Source organism: Hoplias malabaricus, chromosome 17 (assembly GCF_029633855.1).
Source record: "Hoplias malabaricus isolate fHopMal1 chromosome 17, fHopMal1.hap1, whole genome shotgun sequence".
In the NCBI taxonomy this organism is placed as follows: domain Eukaryota; kingdom Metazoa; phylum Chordata; class Actinopteri; order Characiformes; family Erythrinidae; genus Hoplias; species Hoplias malabaricus.
Genome location: NC_089816.1, coordinates 13,023,068 through 13,050,412, shown reverse-complemented (window position 1 = coordinate 13,050,412; position 27,345 = coordinate 13,023,068). Strand labels below are relative to the sequence as shown.

Sequence of the window (27,345 nt, the reverse complement as noted above, 5' to 3'; positions counted from 1 at the left end):
TAAAGTTTAAAATGACCAAGAAAGGTCTTTATTGTAAGAACACTTCTCGTTCCAGTTTAGTGGTGCACTCTAGTTAAAGCTGTTTCTCCAATTTAGCAAAAACAGCAGTTTGAAGTCAACGGAAAAAGAAAAAAGAGCCGTTGATTCACAGTTGATCTGAGAGGCGCCTTGTCACCGAAGGCTTAAATGAAGAGGGCATGGCGCTAGTTGTGTGCAGTACCGCTCGAGTACAGCAGGTGGCTCTGTACTTCATAAGGCCCTAAATTCTTTGCCATCTATTTGATAAAATTCAGGCAGGTCAATAGGACAGGAGTCACGTAAAACCGGAACGCAAAACTAATGTACTAATAAAATAGGGACCTTATTTTTAATCATTGTTAATTTACTTAGACTATGCTTGTTTCGATACTTTTACATTATCCAAAAAGTAAACGGAGTAAACCCAAGTCTGCCATCTGCAATGGGAACTTCAGTTCTATATTCACTACTTTATAGTTTCTGTCAGGGAAAAAAATTGTTTCCAAAGATTTGAACTTAAGCTGCCACTTGTTTTGCAGTAGATATGGCGGCGCAGATAGAGACCGTGTTGCAGAGATGCACATCGTTTGGAAAACCCGTTTTCTCCCTCATCTCTTTTTCACATCCCCCTTAAATTAAGGAAATTAAGTGCGGGCGCCTGAGGCAACATGCTAAGCTATTTAAATCTTTACATTTACATCTTCCTCTTCGCGTCAAGTAATTGAACTCACTCCGGGCTTGCTGCTTTAATTGAACAAAAATATCTCGTCTTCCTGCTGCTTTGCTCTGACGAGGGAAAACTAATTTTAGCCCAAGGCTAGAAAGAAGACGAAGAAAGCGAAGGAAAAAATCATTCGCAACGTAGCTTAGTCCAAACAGTTTGAAACACAATCTCCAACGTAAACACGTTTGATTTTCTGACGGAAGAAGCCTGCTGCTAGGACTCAAACCTCAAATTTAGGGAATCCTCAAATGTGGCCTGCAAATCCTCATATGACGAGTAATTATCATTGGTTTGTACAGGTCTTAAAGCCTTTATCTCATTCACCTCATCTTTGAAACATAGGCTTTATTTAGAGACGGCACACACCGGAAGGCGAAAGACTACTTTGAGAAAAAGCCCTGATCTCATCACGAGGCTGAAAAAGCCAGTTCAACTGTGAATCGACTTTGATTCAGTTCATTCAACCGATTCTTCAACTGCCCGTTGCACAAGCCGAAGATTCGCACAACCGATTCAAAAATTAATTCTGGTCGAAACTGACTAAAGAGTTTTTTTGTTTGTTTTTTTGCCAATCAAGAATCAAGACCTCATAAACCAAATTCCACTGTGACCATGAATCGAGAATAGATTAAAAATGACACGTGACTGTACATAAAAATGACAAAACCAAGTCCTTACTTTGGTGAGTAGCTTTTGTTTATAATATTTTTTCATAGACATTTGAAACCTGAAAAAAATTCAGAAACAGTGCCATATTGCCTGTATCTGAAATATTAAAATATGTGGCTCTTGAAAATTTTGAATTCATTTATTGTTATTGTGAAATTCATTATCATCAGTTGCTTTCATTGTGGGTTTTGTGTCACATTTGTTCACTAAAAACGACAATAAATTACATTAAATTAAATTAATTTCAATAATTTTTCTAAGCTATACATATGTTTGTGTACCAGTTAACTTTACCAAAGATGTATTCACACTCATGGTTTAATTTGATTAGTAATGTTGGTGTTAGGTGTCTAAGAACGGATTGATAAGTGTGTTGCAGGCAGTTAGATGTTTTCCTGCTTAAAAAGGACACAAACACCACACGGGCTGTTTGTATTAGAAATCCGTGAAATTTTAGGGGAAGGTTTTTTTTTCCTATTTGCTAAAGTGACCTTTAAAGCCACAAGATACAAGATGAGAGGAGAAGAAACAGACTGGCGTTTAAAGTGTCAATATTTTCTAAGGCGTTTATTTGTGATGCGAGTCGATTCGTTCAAATCACCAAAGAGTCATTCGAACTGAATGATTCATTCGCGAATCGAATATGTTTAAAACGTAACATAAACATTTTCTCCTTCCGTGTGGGCTTATAGGGGTTTCTCTCTCACCGCAGTGAACCTGCCTGTCTTCGCCTGGCTGAGAGATGCCATTAAAGGCTGGAGGCTGTCCATCTGACCGCGCTGGAGATTGAAATGGCGCGTTTGGCTGGAGGCGAGCTGTGGGGGCGCTTTCTGCTCTGCATGCGTTCACATCCAAACTCTCCTTACACTGCTTTAATGCACAGGCACACAGGACACATACAGGGGGATTTATGGGTCTTAGTCCTCGAATATGATGTGATCTTATTAAATCACGTTTTCATTTTGGTATTAATAAGAAATCTACTCGTCTTATTTACAAAAGTTCTGTGTCTCATTCATGACTGTCAGGTCACAATGAAATTAAAAGCACATATCCTCAAACACTGGGGTTTTCATTACTTCTGTGGAAATAAATGACTGATGTTGTAAAAACTTCAAGTTTCACAACATAGTATAGTAAATATTTTTTAATTTGTGACGTCCCAAAACATGATTTCACTGATGTATGGATACCGAATTTTAGCTCCACCCACTCACTTATGTTATAAAGTGTGTTTTAAGTCGGACTGCTGTTTAAAGCCAATAATTACAGCAGTCATTTACATACAACCTTCTCAAACACACTGGAGTTTAAAAAAGGCCAATGTAAATATAAATGATATTTCTTTGGGGCATTAAACTACACAAACGTTTAAACTGGACTATAAGGGGTGAAATAAGACAAGAACATTTTAGGATATGGGCCCTTTAACTAAAGGCTTAAGGCACCAGCACGTATCTTACATTATTTGTCGATGGGGAAGGGAAAAAAAAGAAAAATATTATAAGATTGAGGCACAAATATGTTTGCTCGTATGAATAAGCGAGATCACGCGTTCGTGTGCAGGCAGGGCTGAGTTAATTGGAGGCTAATCCTCTGGCCCCGGGGGGCAAGCGAAGAGCCCGGAGCAAGACTTCATCTCTCCCAGCCCCTGTCCTCTGTTATTCGGGGGAGGAAACGCCTGGCTTCGGCGCTCTATTACGCTTCACCCACAACAAAAAAGGAAAGAAATAATATTTCAAAAACCCACACGAGGCGAGGACGGGATCGATCTCATGTTTTAAAAAAGAGGGCGAAGATTCAACAGCAGCGATGTCTTCCAAGGTAAGAGCCCCCTGTGCTGCGCTTAGTGGAAGTCTTTAGTGGAAAGGCTCTTAGCCGAGCTGCCAAAACACGTCTCTTCTGTTATAACCGAGTTTTTTTTAAAGCCACAGCGACCTATATAACGTTATCTCCGCTACTGTCGTGCTTTCAGCGTTCACACAACTGCTTAAATATTATTTTGGACTTTTTTTTGGACGTGTTCATTTCACGTTTGATCCAATCTGGGATTTTATCAAAGCGTTGGACGCAGACGGTCTCGAAAAATTTCGCCCAAGTTCTGTCAGAAAGGACGAGAGCCCTTCACCAGCGGTAGATTTCGACCAGGTTTCGCCGGACGTCCTAAAATGTTTGAAACGGTATGAACAGGATCTTTCTTTCTTCAGAATTTCTACAGATAATGTGTCTGTTACAAGTGTTTTCTAGTTACGTGCTGTGAAAGGAGGAGAGCTGAATCCTTGTGTGTAATGGTTTCAGCCGGCGACAGTTGCAGTGAGCTGTGTACAGAGGAGTTTCAATTCAAAATCCTGTCCATCAATTTATAAGAGTTTTTTTTAAAGAGTATTACACGAGGTATAATAGAAACACATTTCGCTTCTGCATTAATGTTTATTCTATGTGTAAAACTCGCTCATAATGGATAAAATACGAATTTTCTAGAAATGCGTTTTAGGAGTCCTTCATTTAATAACGTTATTTTTAATGGTTAGCTTTCGTCTGATTATGGGAGTGGTTCGGTTCCTCCACACTTTTACGCTCCTTTGTAGTGACACTGGTTCGCCTAGAGTCCAGGACCTTTGGATATTTTTGACTGCCACGAGCATTTTAACGTAGAGTCGATGAACACAGCCTGACTTTAATCAACGTCTCCCAACAGCCGCGTTTCTGAACCTGACCTGTGTGAAAACCTACATTTACAAGTTATCACTACCCCAGGTTTTCCCGCTCTAATTTCGCCAAACCGACCTCCCTTCACAGTCCCACAATAGAGTCAAACATTTCGCTCGACTTCTTTTCCAAGTAGCGACCAAATGTTTCCAAATAATGTTGTGTAGACGTTGTGTGTTAATTAACGTCTGTTATTTAAGCGGTAAACCCAAAAGAAAATAAAGAACACACCTTGCCTCCGGCATTAAGCCCCAAGCAAAGGAGGCTTCAACGGTGTGTTTAGCATTTCACAGGTCATATTTAATAGGTTTTCATACTGAATTGCTGTGGCATACTTTACACTAAAACCTTTTCAAATGACTTCACAGGTGTTTCTAAAGATTGTGTTTCTCATTGCTTCCTCTGTCACTGAACTCTCAGGTCTATGATATTGGCTTAAAATTCTGTTTTTTTTGCCCAACGTTACATAAACTGCATTTACATATTATAACACTATTAGATAGTGTGTGTGGTACACATTTAATTAACGTGATTATAATTGGTAATTCACCTTAATCATTATGAAGATAGATACGATCACTGACACACACCTACATTAACACTGTAAAGGCTTGTTCCAGTGACACTCAGCTGACTTGAATCCTGCTTTATTCAGCCCAGAAAATGTTAGGACAACTGATGTGATGTTGTGAATTTATGTGATGCAGGTGTATGTTAGCTGTCTAGGAAAGCTTATGTAGGTGTCATGTGGCCTTATAAACATCATGACAAAGTGCTGCTGTGCTTTTCTTTAATTACTACTTTTCCGCTCCGGCAGAAGTTGTTGATTTATTTCAACAAAGTCTGCAAACTTTCCGAGATCCAAACCGCTGGGTGTCATCAAACCTTTCATGTCTCACACTCACTCATTCCCAATACCTTTAATTAGGAGTTTACACTCTTTCTGTCTTCCCTGGAGGTAGACACCTACAGTACCATCTCTCCCTCTCTCTCTCTCTCTCTCTCTCTCTCTCTCTCTCTCTCTCTCTCTCTCTCTCTCGTTCGCTTGCTCTCTCATGCTCGTTAATAATCCTCATCCTTTCCTCCCCTCTGGTTCTATTAAAAAAAAAAAGAAACTGGGATGCAAATTCTCTTAATTAGAGTTGTGCCACTAATTCTTAAGTGCAATATAGACTGGGGCAGATGTGAGAGTGATCTCATAGGCGTTGACAGGCCAGAAGCACACCTAAGCTCTGGGAGCTCTGGGAGGGAGAACAGTGGCAGGGAACGGCAGTGCCGAGGGTGTGTTTTCTGAGCTTCTGCTGAGGGTGTGTTCTGTGTGTTGGTCCACAGGAGGGAAGAAGCATGTCTCGTCTCTCTCTCAGCCGCTCTCCGGTATCTCCTCTGGCCGCTCAGGGGATCCCTCTTCCAGCTCAGCTGACCAAAGCCAACGCTCCTGTCCACATTGACGTAGGAGGACACATGTACACTAGCAGCTTGGCCACACTCACCAAGTATCCCGACTCGAGGTAAGATCATTTACCATTTATCAGGGTGGTGGGAGTGGTGATCTGACTCAGATTAACCCCTCCAGCCCTAGGCTTATTATTCAATGATTTGGATGCTTAAATCTAGCAATTAACATTAATCAAGAACTACTTTGAAGCTAAAATGTAAGGTATGAGGATTTAAGGTGCTTAGAGTTTAAGTGCTTTATGGAGACTTATATCCTGTAAATGCTGTGGATTTTCTAGTAGTGTCAATTAAATGTGTATGGGGATTATTGAAAGTCCAGTTAACATTTTATTATGATATAATTTTTCATTTTGTTTCATATAATCTGTAACTGTTTATATGTTTCTTACGTAAATGGTGAGGATTAAAATTTGGACCCAATGAAAGAGTTTAAAGGGTTAAAAAGGTGAGCTATAAATATCGCCTGAGGCTAATCGTTACTGCTGTTCAAAATGTTGTTCTGTCCAGTGGAGGTTGATATCTGTGCTTGAGGCCATCAGCAACCGCCCCATTTGGAGCCATATAGATGCATCATTTTCATTTTATTCATTTTAATTTCTGTACTGTTTTAATATTTGTCTGTTGTTTTGGTGACTGCTGACTTTCTCAGTAAGTATTTATCTCTTTGAAAAGTTCACAATTAAAAAAAAATCATATTTATTTTCAGTATAATTCAGTTTAGTGTCCTACATCAGTGATGTTTAAGTGTAACTGTTTCACACGGCTGAAGGGAAATAAGTGAATGTGTTGCTCTTGTAATCCCTAATGTCTCGAGTCCCACAGTTCCTAAAGTAATGCACACTCAGACACTAGGCTTTACTCCTGTTTCCCTCTCCTGTTGCTGTTATGTTTGTTTTTTGAGTGGTTCATAATAACTGCAACATAACTTCAAAGTTTACATGTTACTTGTTACATGACAATAAAACGCTAAGAGACTATCACTGGGAATTTCACTTCTCAGAATTAAACTGTAGACCTCTTCTGAGAAGGGGGTTTGTATGCAGTGTTGCAAGGTAATTTTAGGTTTTGAACGGCTTTGATTTCCGAGGAATATTACACCTTCTAACTAAAATGAGCCCTCCTGGGCAAATTTTATTGTTTCATTTCATTGTTGCATTCAAATCCAGTCATTTTGTTCTTCCAAATGAAATGCCACAGAAGCATGAACAGGTGGAGTTTGCTTTTGTCAGTCAGACACTCCTGGACCATTTCCGCAGTTTTGCTATCAGCACAGCTCTGCAGTAATGTCAGAAGTGCTTGAAAGACAGCAATTATTTCCTTGCCTCTTGCTTAATGCCACTGCTGTTCTGGTGCCACAGACATTGTTTCTGTTTTGCAGAGCAATTAAGTTAAATATTAATGTTCTGTTGAAAAAAATCTAACCGTTATTAGCCTGCTGTTATTTTGTTATTAAATTTTGTGTTATTTGCCCTGGACATTCAGTGGGTCAACCCTGTTATCCTTTCGGATCATTCTTGTTTTGTTCAGCTTAAAATGTATTATTCAGTTCTCTAAAGTTCTGTAGTTGTTCAGTTGGAGGAACTGAACTATGGACACACATTTGGATGCTTAGGGTTTAGGGTGTTGGATGAAAGCAACTTTGTGCCTAAATATAGGCCGCTTTTATCGAGAAATGTTCTGCATTCAGGTAAACATGAACCTGCGAAGGTATCAGTTCCCTCTCTCATGACTAGATGACGTACATATTAGTTTGGCAATAATTCATAGTAGTTTGTAGATCCTTACTCTTAGGATTTATAACTGGATAATAAGCAGAGGGTTCAAGAAAAAATGACTAAATGAAAGAAAAGCCTGAACAGCAGGCTTCACACTTGTGGAGTCATGAAATTCCTACCTGCTGCATCTCCAGCTCAATCCTCAGAGGTCTGCTGATAATGTACTCCCCAAGAGGGCAGGGTGTAAAGGGGTGCCACCTGTTAGAGAGGAGAGAGAGAGGGAGTGTACATCACATCTGCTCAGCCTAATACACAGCATGGCCTTCTCTGATTTAATAACACAGATAGAGGGAGGGAGAGAGAGGGAAGAGAGAGAGAGAGAGAGGAGAGGAGGAGAACAGAGGAGGGGAGTTGGGGGGGAGGGGGGCAGGCAGCATTTTAATTGCTTTTCAGAGGAAAAAAAGAAAAAGAAACGGAGATGAAAAACTAAGATTGCCTGAAGCTATATGGTGAAATTCTAACTGGGGGAACTGCAAGACCATATGAGAAAAGAACCACCGCAGGCACAAAAGGGGGAATTGGTTTTCTTATTAAGTGTTTTGCATCAGTTTCCAGAATGAGAGAGAGAAAGAGAGAGTACGAGTCAGAGAGAGAGAGAGAGAGAGAGAGAGAGAGAGAACATAAAATGAAATAGGAACATCTTTGCAATGACAAGATGTAAGTTGATTTAACACAAAAGCAAAAATAGCAGAGGACACGTTTCCAAATGTTTGACCTCATTCTTCAAACCAGGTTAAACAATAAAACTTCATTATACTTGCATTTGATATTGCTCAAGCTACATCAACAATAGAATGTTCAAAGAGGGTTTATAAAGAAGTGGGTTATTTTACACCAAGCAGTTATCACAGCCCAGCCTTTGTATCATGTTTAAATTTAAACAATGTGCAAAATGTAAGATTGTTTCTCCTTCTCTGCTTCTTCACTGTTCTTCCCAGAATTAGTCGTCTGTTCAATGGCACAGAGCCGATCGTGTTGGACAGTCTGAAGCAACACTATTTCATTGACAGGGACGGGGAGATTTTCCGTTACATTCTCAGCTACCTTCGGACAAGCAAGCTCCTTCTGCCGGAAGACTTCAAGGTACATTTCTGGAATTGTTTATTAGAAAAAACATTGGGTGTTGTTTCATTGCATCATGTTTAGAGTTTCAAATGTCCTTCTTTTAAGAGCTACAGTTTCCACTGTAATACGGCGACTCTGTGGAGAAGGGAGATGATTATGGTCAGCCCCACAGCTATTAAACATACAGATGCAATGATGTCCTCCAGCTGCTGCCGCAGTTTTTTAGACAAAGTCTATACCTCCCTGAAGTGGAGCGGCAGTTAAAGTGAACTGCATCAGGAGATCAATCAGGATGGAGAGATTTTTACTGAGAGTGGTGTGGAAAAAAGGTCATTGGAGCAATGCCATAAAAAAAAAAACTCTTTCAAAATAATTTCACCAATAATTAACATGCATATAATTATCTACAAAAAAACAAACTAATGAATGGCAAATTTGTTTAAAATTTGTTTCACACGTAATTTGCTGAGTTTAACGTATTATAATTGAACATAATACAACACTAGACTGATATTATGTTTTCAGTATGTTAAATTCAGTATGAGTAGATATATTAAAACAATGATTTAACTGGACATTTTATTTGTTTAAATTTATTTTTAATCTTCACAAACTTCCTGCTAATGTAAAATATATACATACTAAGTAAAGTTTTTACAAAAGACTGCACACCCAAGCCAGGAACCTTTTAGAAACCTTGAGTTTTAAAGGTCACATTTTCAAGGATTCCTTGACACTGAGAATTTCATGATGGTGATGAACTGCAAAAACATTGCAGTCAAAAACATTGTCTACGACTCAAGAAAACATGCAGAGTCAAATCATTACATCTCATTACAGTCAAGCCTTCAGAGATCAGCCATTACATTCACCCCCTTAACGCAAGCTGGGAAATATGCAAAAAACAGTGAGTGACTGAATTGATCATCGTATGCAGTCCCTTCTTAATGCTGTAGGGTTTAACTCTGCCAAGCTCATGACTCTGACACAGTGGGTTCACAGGATCGATCTGTATGCCTTCATACCACTTCTACAGCTCAGCCACTTGCTGTAGGGATTCATGCACCCCCTTGAAATAGTTGGAAAAGTTTATGACAGAAGTAACTTGTCTAATTCTCTCCCAATTTGAAAAACATGTTACCTCAGATATATTCTTCAGTCAGTTGTAGCTTGCAGCGATGTTGTAAAGTGTCAAACAGAGTTCTGACAATGCGGGCTAATGGGATTTCCGCAATCTGTTAAATTCAAATTCAAATTATATCTGTTATTCACTCAGCTCTGTCCATTTTTCAGACTGCTACCTGCTTCTCAAGAATAAACCGTGCACCTTATTCACTAGTGCAGTCTTTTTTTGTATGAAACATTTTAACGAGTAGTCTTTCTCCATCGTGATATTTCAGTTGGATTTGCTTGGAGGGCATTGCCTTGCAGAAGGATCAACATACCAAACTCTCACAGCGAACCTGGGAAAGAATATCACCTTAAGACTTGTGTTTCCTTTTGAATTAACCCAAGCCTGAAGGCTTTAGGTCTCAGCATGTTGTCAGCACCAGCATGGGCCAAAAAAGAAAAGAGAGAAAGAGAGACAAAGTCTGAGAGGGGTGGGGCGAGGGGCAAGCAAAAGCAGCTCTGTTTCGTGTTGCAATTATTAAAGCGAGTGGAGTCTGAGATGCTGCATGCTATTGTTTGCTGTGGCATAGCCTACAGTAAAGATCTTACAGGGTGGAGGAGCTAGCTTTGTGGACATTACTGTTACATACACATGGCTACTGTCTTAAATCGCTGAGCTAAATGACCAGGAGAGTGGTTATCTCACCTGTAAGTCCATACCATAGACCATCAGCAGTGTGACCAATATTGTGAGTAACTAGAAATCACATGAACACCTAAAAAATGTCAGCTAAAACAAAACAAAAAACAATCTGGCTTTGAAATGTCTGCTGTTTTCTCCCAGGAATAGTAGCAAATCCACTTAAGTCTGGCCAGAATATTGAATGTAACATGCCAGAGGGCCGTGGTGGTTGTGGTTGTGGTTGTGGTTTGTATCGTGTAGATGTTTGCTTGGTTCTGATTGGTATAATCTACAGTTCAAACCCAGTGCTACTTGGTGGGAAATTGACCTTCAAAGTAGTAGACTGTAACTAAAATGGCAACTGTTGCAATATGAAAACAGCTCTCTTTCAAATTACTTAACCAAAGTTAACATGCCTGTTTTATTTGAGTTCATACTACTGTTTGTCTGTCCATTGTTAAGCAAGTGGTTCTTGGTCGGTTGTTGCTAATGCTAGCAGTGAGTGGCGGTGCCATCTGGTCTGGTGGAGAATGAAGGGCGTGAAAGCTTGGGTGAAGTGGCTGCAGGGCACTGAGTGCCTAAGGGGAACACAGGCAATCTGTATTGCCAGACCCCAGAGCCTGTGAGAGAGAGGGGGAAGAGGCCAGGGTACACAGCTCCTGTTCCAGTCCAAGCAAGAGGAGGGTCATATGGGTCTGAATAGATTAGCTGATGCCAAATTATTTCTGCTCAATTCATTCAAAGTGATTTAAGATGTTTGAAATTTATATGTAAAACTTTTTATTTTCTACATATACCACACTAATGAAGTTTTTTAGTGCACTCAGTTTTGGCTGTGTGTGATGTTATGTAACTAAATTCGAGTCTGACTAGGATAAGAATGTAGGTGTAATCTTAGCAGGCCAAGTCATAGACCTAATGTCACTTTGCTTTAGATGAAACAGTACCCAAACAAACGTTTCTTATACCACCAGGTTTTCCTGGTCATTTTGAATAAAAAACAAAAAGCCTTTTTTTCTGCTGTAGATATTATGACTCTATGTCTCTCATCCTCCTCCTCCATGTAACGAAATCACAGTCAGATTCTCAGTGTTCTATTTATATCAGATCACTCCGAATGCCTTTGTTTACTTACCACTGAATTATAAAGAAACATGGCAACATTTAAATGAACCCTGTTAGCATTTTTACATTAATAAAAATGCACAACTACTTCTGTAATATTTGTATCCATGGGTTTGAGTGAGTGCCAGCAAAATTTTATAATGGCTTCAGACATACAAGGTGATTGCGTATAATATAGCAGCATCACCCCCATACTATGAGAAACCTCTTTCTGAAGTTAGTGCACATTCTTCTGAAATGAATCCATCAGCCATGGGACCGGAAGGTCACATGATCAATTGATCACTAGTGTGTGTGTGTGTATGTGTGCAGTTGTACGTTTTCACTGCTATGGATAGGGTTAATATGGTGTCTCAATTTCCCCAGGGGATTAATGAAGTTCAGTGTAATAGAGGGGTTAAAATGCAGAGCTTGAATTTCCCCATTTTTCTTCTTCTTCTTCAAAAATATCTAAATAATCATACCACCTTACACTGAAAAGGGTGTCTCTACAAATGATACAACAATATATGAGAGAATATATATGAGAGAAAATATATGAGAGACTCTCCTGATATGTCCAGGAGAGTCATGGCTTGGAAAGTGTGAAAATATTAATCAGAATAAGCCAATTTTGGTGGTTCCCGAGGAGCAGGTTTTTTGGGAAACACTGGACAACCTCCACTGACACAGTCACTATGTTTTCCGTGCAGGAGTTCCAGCTGCTTTATGAAGAAGCCCGTTATTACCAGCTGAGCCCCATGGTGAAGGAGCTGGAGCGCTGGAAGCAAGAACGGGAGCAGAGACGGACAGCTCAGCCCTGTGAGTGCCTGGTGGTTCGCGTGACCCCCGACCTGGGTGAGAGGATCGCTCTGAGCGGAGATAAGGCCCTCATCGAAGAGATCTTCCCTGAGACAGGAGACGTCATGTGTAACTCAGTCAACGCTGGCTGGAACCAGGACCCGACTCACGTCATCCGCTTCCCTCTCAATGGATACTGCAGACTCAACTCTGTACAGGTGAAACCGCTTGTGGAATTACAGATTAATTACTGTTTTGTTAAAGAAGCCACTGCTGTGAATGTGTGGTTTAGACTGTTATGCATCCAGTGTTGTCTTGAAAGACCACAGTTACTGCTTTACTTGCCAAACTATTTAAGAACTGAGAACTGGATTCATGCTTCAGTTCCTCACTCTCACACCACCCAGAATATTATATGTACTTTCATGGTATTTACTGAATAAGCTAAAAACAGTAAAGAGTGCAGTGCAGGTTGATTACAGGAGTGGGAGCAGGGTAAACACTAGTCCCCACAGTTGCAGTACAGTTAAAGTGGTCCCTTTACTCTGATGAAAATCCTTTCACTCAAAAGCTGCATAAGAACATCTGTCTGTCTTAAAACATCTTAAAAGGACTTACTGGACTGTTTGTTCTGGAAAATACATAATAAACCTGCCATCAGCTAAAACATTAAAATAAACAAATTTTTCCTAAATGCATTGTCTGTTTTATCAGCTCAGCTGTCCATAAGGGTGCACTCTGTAGTTCTACAAATACAGACTATAGTGCATCTGTTGCTCTGCATACGTTGTTAGCCCCTTTTCTTGCTGCAGGTATAATTTTGCTGACTGCAGTGACACTGATTTGGTGGTGGTGGTGTGTTAGTGTGTGTTGTGCTGGTAAGAGTGGGTCAGTCCAGTGGGGGTGCTGACCAATGAAGGACAGGGTGAACAAGATCAGAGCAACAGTGGGACTACAGTCTGGAATTGTAGAACAATAGAACAATTCTCAACAAAATCCCTCATTGGACAGTGAATGTAGAAATGAGTTGGTCATTTTTATGGCTGATTTGTGTATGGGCGGCACGGTGGTGCAGCAGGTAGTGTCGCAGTCACACAGCTCCAGGGACCTGGAGGTTGCGGGTTCGATTCCCACTCCGGGTGACTGTCTGTGAGGTGTGAGTTGGTGTTTTCTCCCCGTGTCTGCATGGGTTTCCTCCGGGTGCTCCGGTTTCCTCCCACAGTCCAAAAACACACGTTGGTAGGTGGATTGGCGACTCAAAAGTGTCCGTAGGTGTGAGTGAATGTGTGTGTTGCCCTGTGAAGGACTGGCGCCCCCTCCAGGGTGTGTTCCCGCCTTGCGCCCAATGATTCCAGGTAGGCTCTGGACCCACCGCGACCCTGAACTGGATAAGCGCTTACAGATAATGAATGAATGAATGAATTAATGATTTGTGTATATTCAAAATTCTTGAGCTAGATATTGTCCGACTAATGTTAGGTGGCTGCTGTAGAAACACTCAGAAATGTTCTCACATCTAGCGTAAAGCTTCCAAAAGATGATATGCTGTTACTGAAACAAAGGGGGACAAACTACCCATTAAAAATGCTTTATTTCAGAGGAAACACTGAATGAGCAAGTGTCCGTAAACCTTAGGGTATGGAATCTGAGCAGTAAAAGCCTCTACCTTTCTTTGTTCAGTAAGTTGATGATGTTTCTGATGAACTAGAAGGCTGTGTTTTTATAGGAAGTTTGAGAGGCTGTAGGTACGGTGTTGGAGTCGAGGAGTGGAGCATCATTGTTAGGCGGAGATACTCTCTCACAGGAAACACTGGAGCTGTGATAGGGAGGGAGGGACTGTAAAGGCAGGTGTGGCAGGTGTGGAGAAAGGTGTGCTTACACAGCTGCAGAGGTGCAGTTGTGCCTCACGAGATGTTATCACATCCCTCGTATTTGCTTGTTTGGAAAGTGAGTCTGTGTTCCAACGTGCAGGAGCACTGATTCCTGTGGCACATTAATGTAGGACTGTAGCGTCTTGAAAACCAACGGAAAAGTTGAGGGGGAAATGATATGCATAATTTATTTTTAACTCGTCCTCAAGACAAATCTCTTCTTTTAAAAAGTGCTGCAGCATATCTGTGCCTGGAGCATTTTAAACACACACACTACATTTTTAATACCTACTTTGGTTTCTTTAAACAACCTAAACTGGTTTATGCTCCTTTTTTTACACATGCTTAATTGACTTACAGTATAACTAATCGGTGCATCTGCTAATGTTTTTTTTCCCGCCTTTGCAGACTTGGCTAATTGTATCATGCTGGAAGTGCACCGATTTTTTTTTCTCTAGGTTGTCATACGTCAGGCGTTCTTAAGCCCACCCAGTCATGAGAAACATGAGAAAATTAAGCGAGGAATTAACAGAGGAGAGAGTGAGAGAGTGAGAGAGAAGAGAGAGAGAGAGAGAGAGAGAGAGAGAGAGAGAGAGAGAAGAGAGAGATGGGGGTGGTATTGAGCTTGTTTGAGAGTTCAAAGTGATGCAATTATCAGAGCACTGAGTGTAATGAAAGTTTCAGCGCAATCACTCTTTAATGTTCAATTCTGAATGCAGTCACATGACCCTTGCACTTCCATATATTCAGCACACTGACTTAAATGAGGAATTATGGGAAGCTCATCGTTGAACTATACTTGCATTTTTTAAATGAACATTGAAACCTCTTGCACTGATGCTCCACACTGCTGCAGCTACTGTACCTGGTCAGCTCTTACCTGAGCAACACACAAGGAGAATTCATTTCCCCTTTAATACAACTCACTGAAATTCTGCCAAAGGTTTTTTTTTTAGCATCAACTTCCAAAGTGGGGATAAGGGTGGACATTTTTCTCAGGGCCCTGCGATTCGACTGAATGTTTTTTTTTTCCTTTGGAGGGACTTTTATCTGGCTCTGTTGCCTTGAGGCAGAACTTTCATTTTCATGTGAAGCACACTTGAAAGAAGTGGAGGAGTAAGTGAATACTCAAGGCTGCATCTGTTGAATTTCAAAAAAATCTACAACTACTCTGCCAGATAAAACATGTCATTGCATTTGCGGTGGTGAGTGACAGGGACAGGAGGCTGTGGAGTCTTTGCTGATGGAGCTCTGACACGGGCAGGGGGTTGCGTGTGATTTTTGGAGGTTTTTTTGAGAGCGAGGGTGGTTGAGTTTTCGGGTCGTCGGAGGGGGAAGCCGTTCGCTTTTGACTCTTCATCAAACTCCAGTAAACAGCTGCAGGGCGAGTCTGCTCGCTCCCTCTCATCTTCACTGGCCTGTCTGAAGAGTGAAATCTTGGAGGGAAATGAAAGAATAAAGATAAAATATAGATAAAAAAGTATTTCTCAGATGCTACATTTTCACCACCATTTCTGATTTATTTAATTTAAGCTCAGCAAAAGTTGTTGGTCTGTTGGCTTCTTGTATGTTAATATCTTGATTATTTTTTTTTCATGTTTCTCATACTTGTCTGGTTCGGTTGAATCCAGCAGGGGCCAATACCACATCTTTGTGTGCTCCTGACACGGCCGGTGAGGAGCCTGTTCATTAGTTAATGAGCAGAATCAAATGTGCTAGACGTGACAAAGCACAGAACTGTTTGCAGGATAATGTTCCCACGACTGGAATTGGAACCCGCGCTTTATTCCTTGTAAAACTACAAGCTCTTGTGCGAGTACTGATGCTAATTTGACTCTCTGTTAACGCTCCGTTGCACTGTTTATCCGCAGGTGCTGGAGAGATTGTTCCAGAAGGGCTTCACTATGGTGGCCTCGTGTGGAGGAGGAGTGGATTCCTCTCAGTTCAGCGAGTACATCCTGAGTCGCGAAGACAGACGCTGTCAGACCATCCACACGCCGATCCGGATAAAGCAGGAGCCGCTGGACTAAACAAGGATATCTCCAAACGTACCCGCAGAGAGAGACCAGCAGTGGGCACTGACAGAGATGGACGGTTGTACCTCTGTGCTGGCTCACTGACTGTTTAAAGAGTTTGTGAAGATGGAACACCTTAATCCAAATAACAAATGACACATTTATAGTCCCAAGACTGATTTGAGGGACGTTTAAAAAAAAATCAAGAAGCCTAGGCTTGGAGGAGTAACTGCATTCTGTGTATTCTGGTCTTCCACACATTACAGCACACTGTTACCGTACTCGGCCACCTCATTCAGCAGCTCTGCTCACTGCAGTATTCTTTTATTCATACTAACCTGAGTATCTGCCCTCACCTCTGCGTCCCTCTCCGATCTGGAAATCCAATGGTCTCCTGTTCGTTCCGGCTTCCTTCTGTAAATCAGATCCGTGTGCTTTCTGGCTGTAGTCTCGGTACATGAAGGATGAGAGAACAACGTTGAGAACAAAGGCATTTGATTGTGAGCGGCGAGAACAGGGCTGGACTGGCCGCAGGCAGCAGGGCCACAGCGCTCGGCCGCTAATGCATTCCGAGCCGAGGAGAGGGACTGTTAGAGCACGGCCACAGGGAAACCTGCGCTCACTTCACCACAGCTTTTCTGATGGCTTTTCCAATCCCCAAGAACAGCAAGTGAAAGGACTGGAGTTGTTCATTTTGATGAGGTCTGATATTTATTTATTTTTGGGGGGCCAGCAGAAATACCCCTGCCCAGTACTAGGTGATTAAAAAAAGTTGTAGAACAATCTGCAGACAACAATAGGGATTTTATTTTATTTTTTACGGGAAGAGCAGTTTCTTTCTTATCATCTGTTGATTTTATTTAATCAGAAATGCTCCCCTTACCAAGCCACAAGAATAAAAGAAACTAAGCCCCCAGAGTTACCAGCAGCACTGCATTTCCAGCAAGATTACAAAAGTCAAATGAAGATCCACTGGAGAAGCAAGCCATGCCCTGCACAGCCCCACACAATCTCCTTTGATGAAGGCAGCTTTAGGTAGAGGAAATGAGAGACTACTCAGATTAATGAATGCACCGCTGTGAGACAGCTCACCGTGCACTCGGAGTTGCTGGCCGAGCTGGTCCTCAATGAGCAGAGGGGCTTAGTGTGCTCCTTGAGGCCCCATCAGGGCTGAGGCGGAAGGGTACGGGTCAGAGAGAAGCAAGTCTCCTCCCCACATCGCCCCAGGAACTGAGGTCACTTTCCCACAATCCTTTTACTCAGTCAGACCCCCCCAGTCAAACAGGCTCAGTCACAGGGAGGAACGCTCACAGCCCACAAGTGAAAAGAGGCTCCAAAAGGTTACTTAGGTGGCTGTAAAACAGGCATTGATGCTTAATGTGTTGTAAAACTGCACATTTAACAGCCTGAGTATACTCCATGTTCTGCATAACCTCATTACAGGGGCAAGGGTCATAGAGATGCCACCCTGCTCCACAAGATCACACGCTGAGTGTTGTCTTAGCGAGACAGTACAAACGTGCTGAAGCATTATTCTTCACGCTAACCACCAAACTATGATGCAGTACCCTGTCACAGCCTCTGTCTGGGTGTTGTGGGGGTTTGGTGGGACCCTTCTAGCAGTTTGAGTATGCATCAGACATCTTAGTGTTAATGTTGCTTTTTAAATTTCCTTCATGGCAGCCATGCAGTTGTATTTTGAACACAGCCTCAGAACTGTGAACTCTAAACTGACCCCTCTGAAACCACAAAGAACAAAGAAAACTCTTAATTTAAATACTGTTCTAATGGATGTTGTGTCAAAATGTATAATTACAGTAAGGTGCAAATGTCTTATTTAAATAAAAGGTGTTTTTTTTTTGTTAATGCATTATTATTAATAATCCTTGTAGTATTGCAGGCATGTGTTCATTATCCTTTTGTAATTGGTGTTGATCAAATGGACTTTTAATAAATTGTTGAACTTCTTTTTTTTTTTTTCCTACTTTAATCCCCAGACAACCATATTTCTTTAACTGAAAATAATGCTACCACAAGTGCTCAGAAGCATGTGCAGCTGTACCAGGCAATTGAGATCTCTCTGTAAGAGATGACTGCAGCTAGGTGTGACTTTCAACTGTGTGAGAAAGGGGCAGAAGAAGAAAACACAATGTTAAGGAACTCTTCTCTTCGCCTCTGGAACAGCACAATCACAAACAGCTGTAGGTTGTAACTGCGTCGCAGGTGTCACTCTGGACCTTCAGTGACTTTGGCAAAAACTCCAGTCGAAGGTGTAGTAAGGAACTTTATTCTTTTACAAAATAGTACAAATTTCAGAGAGATGAACACTTTTTCCAAACCAACCAAACATTTAAAAATTGTTAAATTTACCAAAAAATATAGAGTTTATAATAGATAATATGGTCTTTGTAGACAATATGACATAGAAATAATCAAAGACCTGACCACGGGATCAGATACACTTGGTTTGTCTGAGCTCTTTCATGTGCAGGAACATATAAACCAATCTCGCAGCAGTGGACAAAGGTGGATTTTGGCTGTGGGAATCTAGAGAGATTAAATCTGCATACGGATTATTGTTTTTACAGGCAAAGAGAAATCCAATCTACATCCCTTTAACCCGTCACATCACTGGTGTCATGTCCTGCTGGGCCCGACCGGACTTTCAAATTTACACTTGATATAGATCTGTTCTAAAAGGTCGTATTATTGACATCTACTTTAAGTTCTGAATTTCAAAATTCCAGTGCAAGACTCATTAAATCTTAAAGAGGAATTCCACTTATTCTTCCATATTTTTAAAACACAACATAATTCATATGAAAACGCTCCATTCTAGAGAAATCTAGAGAGTCAGAGCTTTTCACAGTGTAGGTGACTTGAAAGAAATGTATGTCTCTAAAAGCTTTTTTCATTTCAGGGACACCCTGTGTAAGGTTCGTTGTTACTTTAAGATCGATAAGAATTTGGCCTAAAGTATTTGTAAGAATCCATTCATCATGATTGCAGTAAAATAGTAATATTTTAATCATTATCCATATTGTTAAATTGATCCTTCACCAAAAAAATATATATATTAAAAATAAATAAAAAATTTAACCATTTCAAATCAAACTACTTTGAACCACTACCTCTCCACCACTGAAATATAGAGAAATGTTAAAAAAAAAATTAGCGGAATTCCCGTTCAAGTCTTAATGAAATTGTAGACTTCTGCTTTGCTGTTATCATTCTTTCCAACGGTTAACTGGTGAGAAACTGGTCTCCGTTTAACCGAACAGCCAGATGATTTCTTACGTCATCTTTTTGGATGAAATGACGGCAGCCTCATCGTTACAGATGGCACTGCGCCATTTTTCTCCACTGTAACTCTTCACAGCAGGAAGCCGACACTCATTACACACACACACTACGTCAGGAGTGTGAGGAAATACTGTCACTGAATTACAAAAACTGCACCCCAGTAGATGAAGGACAGCAACACTGAGTTCCTTCATTTTGCATAATCTTACTGAAACAACATCAGTCCAAACCATCATTTGGAGGTATGAAAGTCATAAGTTAATAAAATAGTTAATAATTTGTTAGACTGCTTGGAGAAAAACAAAAAAAAAAACCTACACATTCACACTTCCAGTGTCCATATTGCAAATGAGGCATTTAAGTTAAAACGCAGCTTCAAGTCCAATCATACTTTATACCAACAAACAAATCAAAGTCATCCTTGAACATAAAATCAAATCAGATTCAGATTTTGAAAGAACACATAAAAACGAGTCAATGCTCTCGTGGATGTTGGCTCCTGTACCAACAAACTGCAATAAAAAGGTAACACGAACAGAAATGTTACTAATACCCATAATCCCCTCCTCCTTCATGGCTTTCTATCACTCACGTCCTGAAGGTGTGTGTTTGGAGCTTTAATGTAGAGTACATTCCTCTTAAAGCAAAGACAGGATCTCAGTGATTGTGTCCTAGCTTTGCCTGAAGGCACAAAGAAAAACGCAGGAGGTGCCGAGGGAAGCAAACCGGGAGGAAACAAACCTGGCCGGTCAGGAGATAAAGGGGCGAGTGAGGGTCTGGACAGAGCAGTGGTCAGACCCTGCGGAGAGGAAGAAGAGAGCTGGATGAAGTCGTCCTATTTGAGCAGGGCCTTGTAGAGCAGCAGCGAGCGGGATGTAGAGCGCTCCTGCTCCAGGCAGAAGATCAAGTCCCTGAGGTTAACCCGAGTGATCCGCTGACGGACTTGCCGAGAGGAGGAGGAGGAGGAGGAGGAGGAGGAAGAGGCTGCCAATCCCAAAGAGCCCCCAGAGCCCTGCAAAATAATAAATATAACACAGGAAGCATTCAGCACAGAGAGGAAATTCACACACTCTTATTTGTCTAAATCAGGGCTTCTTAATCTGGGAGGAAAAAAAAAAACTTTCAAAATATACAGCCAAGCAAACTGAGGTGCAGCCCTCCCGGAGCAGTGGAGGATGGTGGTGTAGTTTGATGCCATGACGGATATGATTATCTATCCTGCCTAACAGATTTCAACTGTCTTCTGTAATTGATATCAACCCCAAAAGAGGGGTCACACCTTGAAAAAAGTTAAAAAATTAAAGCAGCTTTAACTACAAATCATTTCAGCTCTATCAAAGTCTAATAAAACTCTAATAAAATATACACTTCACTGCCCACAGTTTGCGAAGTTTGAGTGCAATTTGCCACAAGAACAATAGTAATGTCAGGTACTGATATCGGCCGATCATTCCTGGTGCTCCATCACTCTATGCCTTCTAGCTGATGAAGCTTAATTTCATGCTTTCAAGTCTGTGTCTACAACACGGGAGATGAAATGAGCTCAATTCACCAAACATTTGGAACACCTTAGTGTTTCTGTCAAATATTAATATAAAAAACTTAAACGACTACATGCTCTAACCCTTAACCCAGAATCATGTTATAGATGTACCAGCAAAAAACAGGTTATATGTGAAACCCCTATCATTCATTCATTCCTCATCTGTAAACGTTTCATCTGGCGTCGCGGGGTGCGAGGGAGGAACACACCCAGGACAGGGCGCTGAATCCGTCACAGGAAATCTCACACTCACACCTGTGGGCAATTTTACATAGTCAATCAACCTACCAATGTGTTGTTGGACTATATGAGAAAACTCACGCACAGCTGTGGAAAACACACCAATATCCACTCGGGTCATGACCCAAGGAAGGGATTGAACCCACAACCTGAGACTCCACTACGTACTACAGTTTTTAGCCAATAATTATTTGCCATGTACATAATATAAAAATGAATGATCTCTGTTGTGTTCGACTGCTACAGTAAATGCATAAAGCAGCCAGATTTAGTGACTAATGATCCCACTTTGCCATCAAAATTTACTACCTCCCACCAAACTAGTTTCACTGTGGCACAGCAAATAAACAAACACTACTCACTGCTGCCCTCTAAAGATATCACACCTTCAGAAGCAACCTGTCAAAAAAAAAACCTTTGGTGTTTTCATAAGATTTATGATCTACCCCATTAAAGAACTTTTCGTTTCAATAATTTACATATAAACGTCCTAAGAGAAGAATACCAGCAACCCAGGTCTCACTGTGTTAGTTGTGATGATGACTGTGAAAACTAGAAATGATGGCAACAAACTGTGGACAGTTCAAATAAGTGATCAACGATTTTGCACAACATACACACAAACCAAAAAATAAAAACAAAAAGTGGCATGTTTACTGTTACTATGAATTAGTGCATGACTGGTTTCGTGGCGGGAGAAACACACTGGATAAAGAAAAAAACACATTTCTTAAAAAGAATCAATCCCTGGTGGTGCAGTGCACTAACATTCAGAACATCAACACTCAGATGTACCTTCACAACATGAAACCTACATTAAACCGAAGCTAATTTCGTTAGGTGTTTCTAACTCCACCCTGTTGGGACTGAGTGATTATAGCTGATTATTTAAAAGCCCTTTCAAACTAAGCTATTTTGACCCAAAACTCTCTAGAGACAAAACAACATTTAGCAGGCCTAGAGATAACGATTTTAGCCTGACTGCCCGCGAGCCCGTTGAGGCCTGTGTGTGTGTGTGTGTGTGTACACATGGCCACACCTGGAAATGAAAGGCAGTGTGTGTGTGTCTTCTGCCCTGGGCTACAGAGCTACACCTTTGCCTACGGCCTCGACCTCCTAACACTCCCCTTTGAGTCTACGACTGGCTCCAGCAGCTGGTAAAGTGGCTCCCAACTGTGGTCCTGCAGCACCATGGCCCTGCATGTTAATGCTCATAAAATACTGCAACGGAAGGCCTCTCACTTACAATACATTTTTTTATAATAGAAGAATAAAGTGCTTCACTATAAAGATGTTCACAGAATTATCAATTAATGTTGGCATTAGTTAACCTCCTTTATCCTTTAAGAAAATAAACGCAGTTCTGAGAATTCCACACACCAAATTAGGTCCCTCCCCATCACATTATGCTACTGAGCTGGGAGAGTGAAAGCAAGCACCCAAAGACAGTTAAGTTCAGCCACTGTTTCTTAATGACCTGCTAATAGAATGTCACTTGAAATCTCAACACACTTTGAGGAGAAGGCATGTCACGTTAGCTAACAGACACCTGCTTTGGTGATAACATCGGCAAGAACTGAAGTTCTAGAGCCAACCACTGCACCAGCCAGGAGGTTCACCAATAATCTCTAAGCACATCAACAATGTGACTAAGAGTCTAAAAGATATTTTCATGTTTCGATTTTTAATTTTTTTAATTTATCTAGAGAAAAAAAAAGGGGGACTCCAGGGTCTGGGACCTACTGAGGCAACTAATATAGTAACATCACCCCTTTAACTTCCTGTAGGGTACTGCAGTCTGTCTGAACAGCTGCTCTATTCATAAGATCACATACGTACTTTTGTTTTTCAGTTGAATAATGTATCAACTTCTTTCCATAGTCTACATAATCTCTGTCTAGTTATGAAACAGTGGTCCTTCATGGAACCATCCCTGTGCCCCTTTGTAAATGCTGCCCAGGTAAGAGTGGGAGACTACACAAATGTGTCTTGTTTTGCACAGCAGTCTGCGGCATGACATCAGACTATAACTATGAGGCTTAAGGCCTCAGCACTAGGTCAGAAATAAAGAGTGAGAAAGAAAAAAGATAGAAACTGAGAATGAAAGATAGGTGCCAGACTGCCTCCGGGCACACAACACACACCACACCCTACAGGAACACCCTACGGCACAGAGGGTTCCTAACACTCCCTAAACTCTCATGATCTCTTTGCTGACACGACTCATATTCTCTGATGTGTTTATTCAGGCAAGTTGGTACGTGGTGTTGGGAGAGGGCTGGTGTTGGGAAAATTAAGCCATTATTTGAGAAACAGCACGAGTCATTTACATTGGAAGATGTGGAGATGATGTGTGGGAACAGATTGATTAATTTTGTTTTGACTGTTGCTCTTGCAGCCAACAATTTTGTCTTCATCATGTTAACTTCAAAAAGGAGGAAAAACTTTTTCCAGAGGAAATCTGAAACTTTTTCTAATGGTCCATGGAATGCTCATTGTCAAGTTCAGCAAGTCATTTCTGTAAAAAGTATAGAAATAAAGGGCTTTACACGCATGGCTGCCTTTTGGAAGTTTATTATAATGCACACAGAAAAAAAGATTCTAACAAGATCCCCTCCTTCCAGGTAATATATTTTCAATCCTTTTATTGTTTAAATCTGCAGAGGAAATGTAGATATTATAATAAAAATAGAAAAACCTTGTCTAATTTATTAAAGTCCTCATTACAATATGATTTTCGTTACCAGAATCTAACATGCAAACTGAGCATTTAGTTAGCACCAGATACGCTTTCACTAGCCCACAAACACTGAAATATTGGAAGATGGTGTTTCACAGTTAACATGTGTGGGTGAACGTGCCGGAGGCGTTTTGCCACTATCCTAGTGCTGCGCTTGAGAACGGGCTTGTTAAGCTTGCATAAATGTGTAAAGATATGGATGAATACATTACCGTAGTGAGCAATTCTATGCCCCAAGCAGCAACTGAAAACTGAAGTGTTTTTTCTCTTCCCTTCTCTTATTTTACCACATTAACTATGGAGCTCAATATGTTGAGTAGTGCAGTTAACTATCTTTGGACTGCCAATATACATTGAAAGAAGCATGCTTTTTTTCCCCCCTGAAGTGGGTATTCATTTACACAACAATAACACTGGTCCAGATGGAATGAGTCTCCAAAGGATCAAAAGAATTGAACAAGAAAGCAGTAGCATGCCCCTCTCATGTTACATGTGTGCGCTTCAAAATCTCTCTCCATTTCTGTGTATCAGTCAATGACAAACTGCATGTAGCACAGCCCGGTCCCAAAGTCATTCAGAGCAAGTTTGACGGCAGGGCTAAGGAAGCCTTAGTACCTTATTATTGCAAATGACTGGGAGACCTGCCCTGGAAAGGTTAGGGAGAGCCCGCGGGTGGTGTTTGTGTGCACGCACGTGTGTGTGTGTGTGTGTGTGTGTGTGTGCGTGGGCATTCTGTGGCGTTTGGGGAAATGACTCGCCTTTCGCCTGCACGAACACAGCCCCGTCTCTGCAGAAGTGCAGCCCAGGGCCATGCAGCCTTGCACAGCTCCACTTTAACCCTTTAAACCGCCACACTGCCGGGTATGCAATGTCCACTAATGCTGATCTGAGACCAGCCTGACTGGACCAGTTTGAATTTTGAATTGAACACAAGTCCAACTCAGATTCAGGTTTCAAATTCAAACCAGAATGCAAACAGAAAAATACAGTCCTCAGCCAAATGTAGCCAACCAGTTTCAACACAGTCCAATACTATGACTATGATGCAACAAAATCATCTTGTACCAGACTCACTGTGAAACAAAAACATCTAACAGAATTATAGTGTAGGTCGACACAATTCAGTTCCAATATGGCATCTCAAAAAAGTCTGTATATATAAAAATAGAAAGTAAATAAATAAATCAATTTTAAAATATCCATTAATCAATGCCTTTTACCACCACTGAGCTTAATGCTGTTTGCTATTTTAATTCAGTCAGATCCATTATTGTACAGTGGTCTTAATGACGTTTATGTTGTGCCAGATTAGAAATTAAGGTGAAAAATTATATATATAAAAGAATAATAATAAATAAAAAAAATAATAAAAGAGAGAAAACTAAAGCGTAAATGAGGAACAAAATCTGTAGACAGTATAAAAGAAACCCAAATTTGCATTTTCATTATTAATTATTTAAATGTTTCAGTGTTTGAACTTGACCAAAACCAAAGAGTAAATAGTTAATAAGTAACTGTTGTTTTCAAACAAATGTTTCCAGCTTTAGCACAGAACCCACAACACTACTCTAACATCAAAGTGAAATTTGGACCCACATCCCAAATGGACCCACATCCCCCTCCGAGAGAAAGCAGCAGCGGAACCTGATGGATCTGGCGTTGGGTTAGAGGATCCGGACGTGGTCATGCTCACCGGGCACAATCCTGGTTTGCGGTTTGGTTTTGAGCGCTAACCATGTATTCCAATCTGTAAACTAGTTGACACAAGGACTAATTAAAATGTCTTGCTGGAGGCTGAGGGATTTTCTAATTAGTGCAGTATTGACAAAGCTGCAGTTCCGTGGCCTGCAGTGGGAGCCGAGAGGTGGTGGTGGAGAATCAGGGATAAAAGCCAGGCCTCCAGCTCAGTCCAAACACAGGAGATGGAGCCTAGATTCATATGCGTATGGATGCTGGTTAACAAACATGGAAATCGGCACAGGAAAGAAGAAAACAACCAAAAGAATTTTTCTTTTTGAAACAAGCTAGGGTACAAAAATGTACTTCATGTGTACTAGGTAATATATCATAAATTAAATATAGGACATCTTATGGTGTTTCTTGGTACAGCGTGTGCAAAACATATTAGTCTAAGCTTGTTTGTTGGTCCTACCTGCTGGTTCTGTAAAAAATTACATAAAATCTTCCAAAATCAAATGCATTTTCTCATCTACAGTTCAGTATTTTAAGCCTTACATTAAAATATTGAATAGTAGTAAAACTTACGTCCTCATAACATGTGAATGTAGGTCATTAGGAAGATATTCAAAATGCATTTTTGGTTTTCCATTTTCTTGGGATGTCAAATATATGTGGAGGAATTCACAGCATAAAAGAATTTGTATAATGTCAGCATATCTTACAAACCAATTTGGCTATATTGATACCAGCAACACATCAACTAATGTTGTTTTGAAAATTAAAGAATGCTCCACTCTTGCTTGACACAATATTTCAGCTGCTCATCAGTTCAGATTCATTATGAAATGAAAATGATATAATGGAGATCCAGTGTAATAACCTGTGCATATTGTTTAGTATTAACTGTGCCTTCACAGATGCACAAGTGAACCATGTCATTTGGACTAATGCCCACTTATATCATCATGGACATTGGCTTATGAACTGTGTGCTTATGACAGGCTTCTCTTTAGACCTGAGGACACATCAACCCTTATTCAATAAAGAATTTCATAGGCCATAGGGCATTTTTCTGCTTTGCCTGAGTCCATCTTAAATGAGCTCAGGCCTAGAGAAAGCGGCAGAGTTTTTGACCATTTCCTACATGATTTCTTCTTTGCGCTGTAGAGTTGTAACACACTGTTCATGGTTTTGTGTGTCTGAGGCCATGCAGTGACTTTCACTACAGAAACATGTTTTTTTTTCTGACTGACTGGCCATAGAGAGTCAATGTTTTTGGGCCTTTACCTATGCATACAGAGATTTCTCTGGATTCTCTGGTATGTTTAATTATATTATGTCCTGCAGTTGAAAAAAAAATTCTCAGGTTCTTTAATATATTACATTTAGAAATGTGATTCGTGAACTGGTTCAATATTTGTCTTTCACTGAGGGGTGAAACACACATCTTTACTTCTGAAAGACTCATTCTCTCTGAGATTCTCTTTTATAAACCTAATCACATCACTGTTGACAAGCAAACCTTGATCAAGGAAACTGGAGCACCTGGAGGAAACCCACGCTGACACGAGGAGAACACACCAAACTCCTCATAAATCACCCCTTTCACTTGAACCCACAACCCCAGGACACTGAAGCTGTGTGACTGTGACATGTAGTCTTGCCATAGATTTCTATCCGAGTGATGAGTGATGGGTGAAGTATAACAAAGCAAAACATCATCATATCATCTCCATTTCTCATTGCTAATCGCTTGTTTTATTTTTCCATACACACTGAACACTGCTGAAGCTAAGGAGTTAGTGAACCTCAGGCCATTGCTAGGGCAGGACGGGTTACGG

The 27,345-nt window shown here is 40.8% G+C and overlaps 2 protein-coding genes across 6 annotated transcripts in view; one reads left to right on the top strand and one right to left on the bottom strand.

Annotated features, from left to right (window-relative positions):
• The first annotated feature begins 400 nt into the window (after positions 1-400).
• On the top strand, positions 401-17,894 carry kctd15a (potassium channel tetramerization domain containing 15a). 4 transcript variants are annotated; one of them, XM_066648945.1, is made up of 6 exons: positions 401-1,031; positions 1,320-1,424; positions 5,453-5,628; positions 8,289-8,433; positions 12,025-12,330; positions 15,855-17,894. In XM_066648945.1, the coding sequence occupies exons 3-6, from the start codon at positions 5,465-5,467 to the stop codon at positions 16,011-16,013; spliced, it is 774 nt and encodes a 257-aa protein (XP_066505042.1). In that variant the 5' UTR covers positions 401-1,031; positions 1,320-1,424; positions 5,453-5,464; the 3' UTR covers positions 16,014-17,894. The 4 variants fall into 4 exon arrangements, with proteins under 4 accessions (XP_066505042.1, XP_066505041.1, XP_066505039.1 ...); XM_066648944.1 differs by having other exon boundaries at positions 401-1,424; XM_066648942.1 differs by lacking the exons at positions 401-1,031; positions 1,320-1,424 and adding an exon at positions 3,028-3,235.
• Positions 17,895-18,306: 412 nt separating this feature from the next.
• si:dkey-219c3.2 (transcription initiation factor TFIID subunit 4) overlaps positions 18,307-27,345 on the bottom strand; it is a 42,138-nt gene continuing 33,099 nt past the window's right edge. For both annotated transcript variants that reach the window (XM_066649896.1, XM_066649897.1), the window contains exon 15: positions 18,307-20,313. In XM_066649896.1, coding sequence (XP_066505993.1) covers positions 20,137-20,313 — 177 coding nt within the window. In that variant the 3' untranslated portion in view covers positions 18,307-20,136. The remainder of the gene's footprint in view (positions 20,314-27,345) is intronic.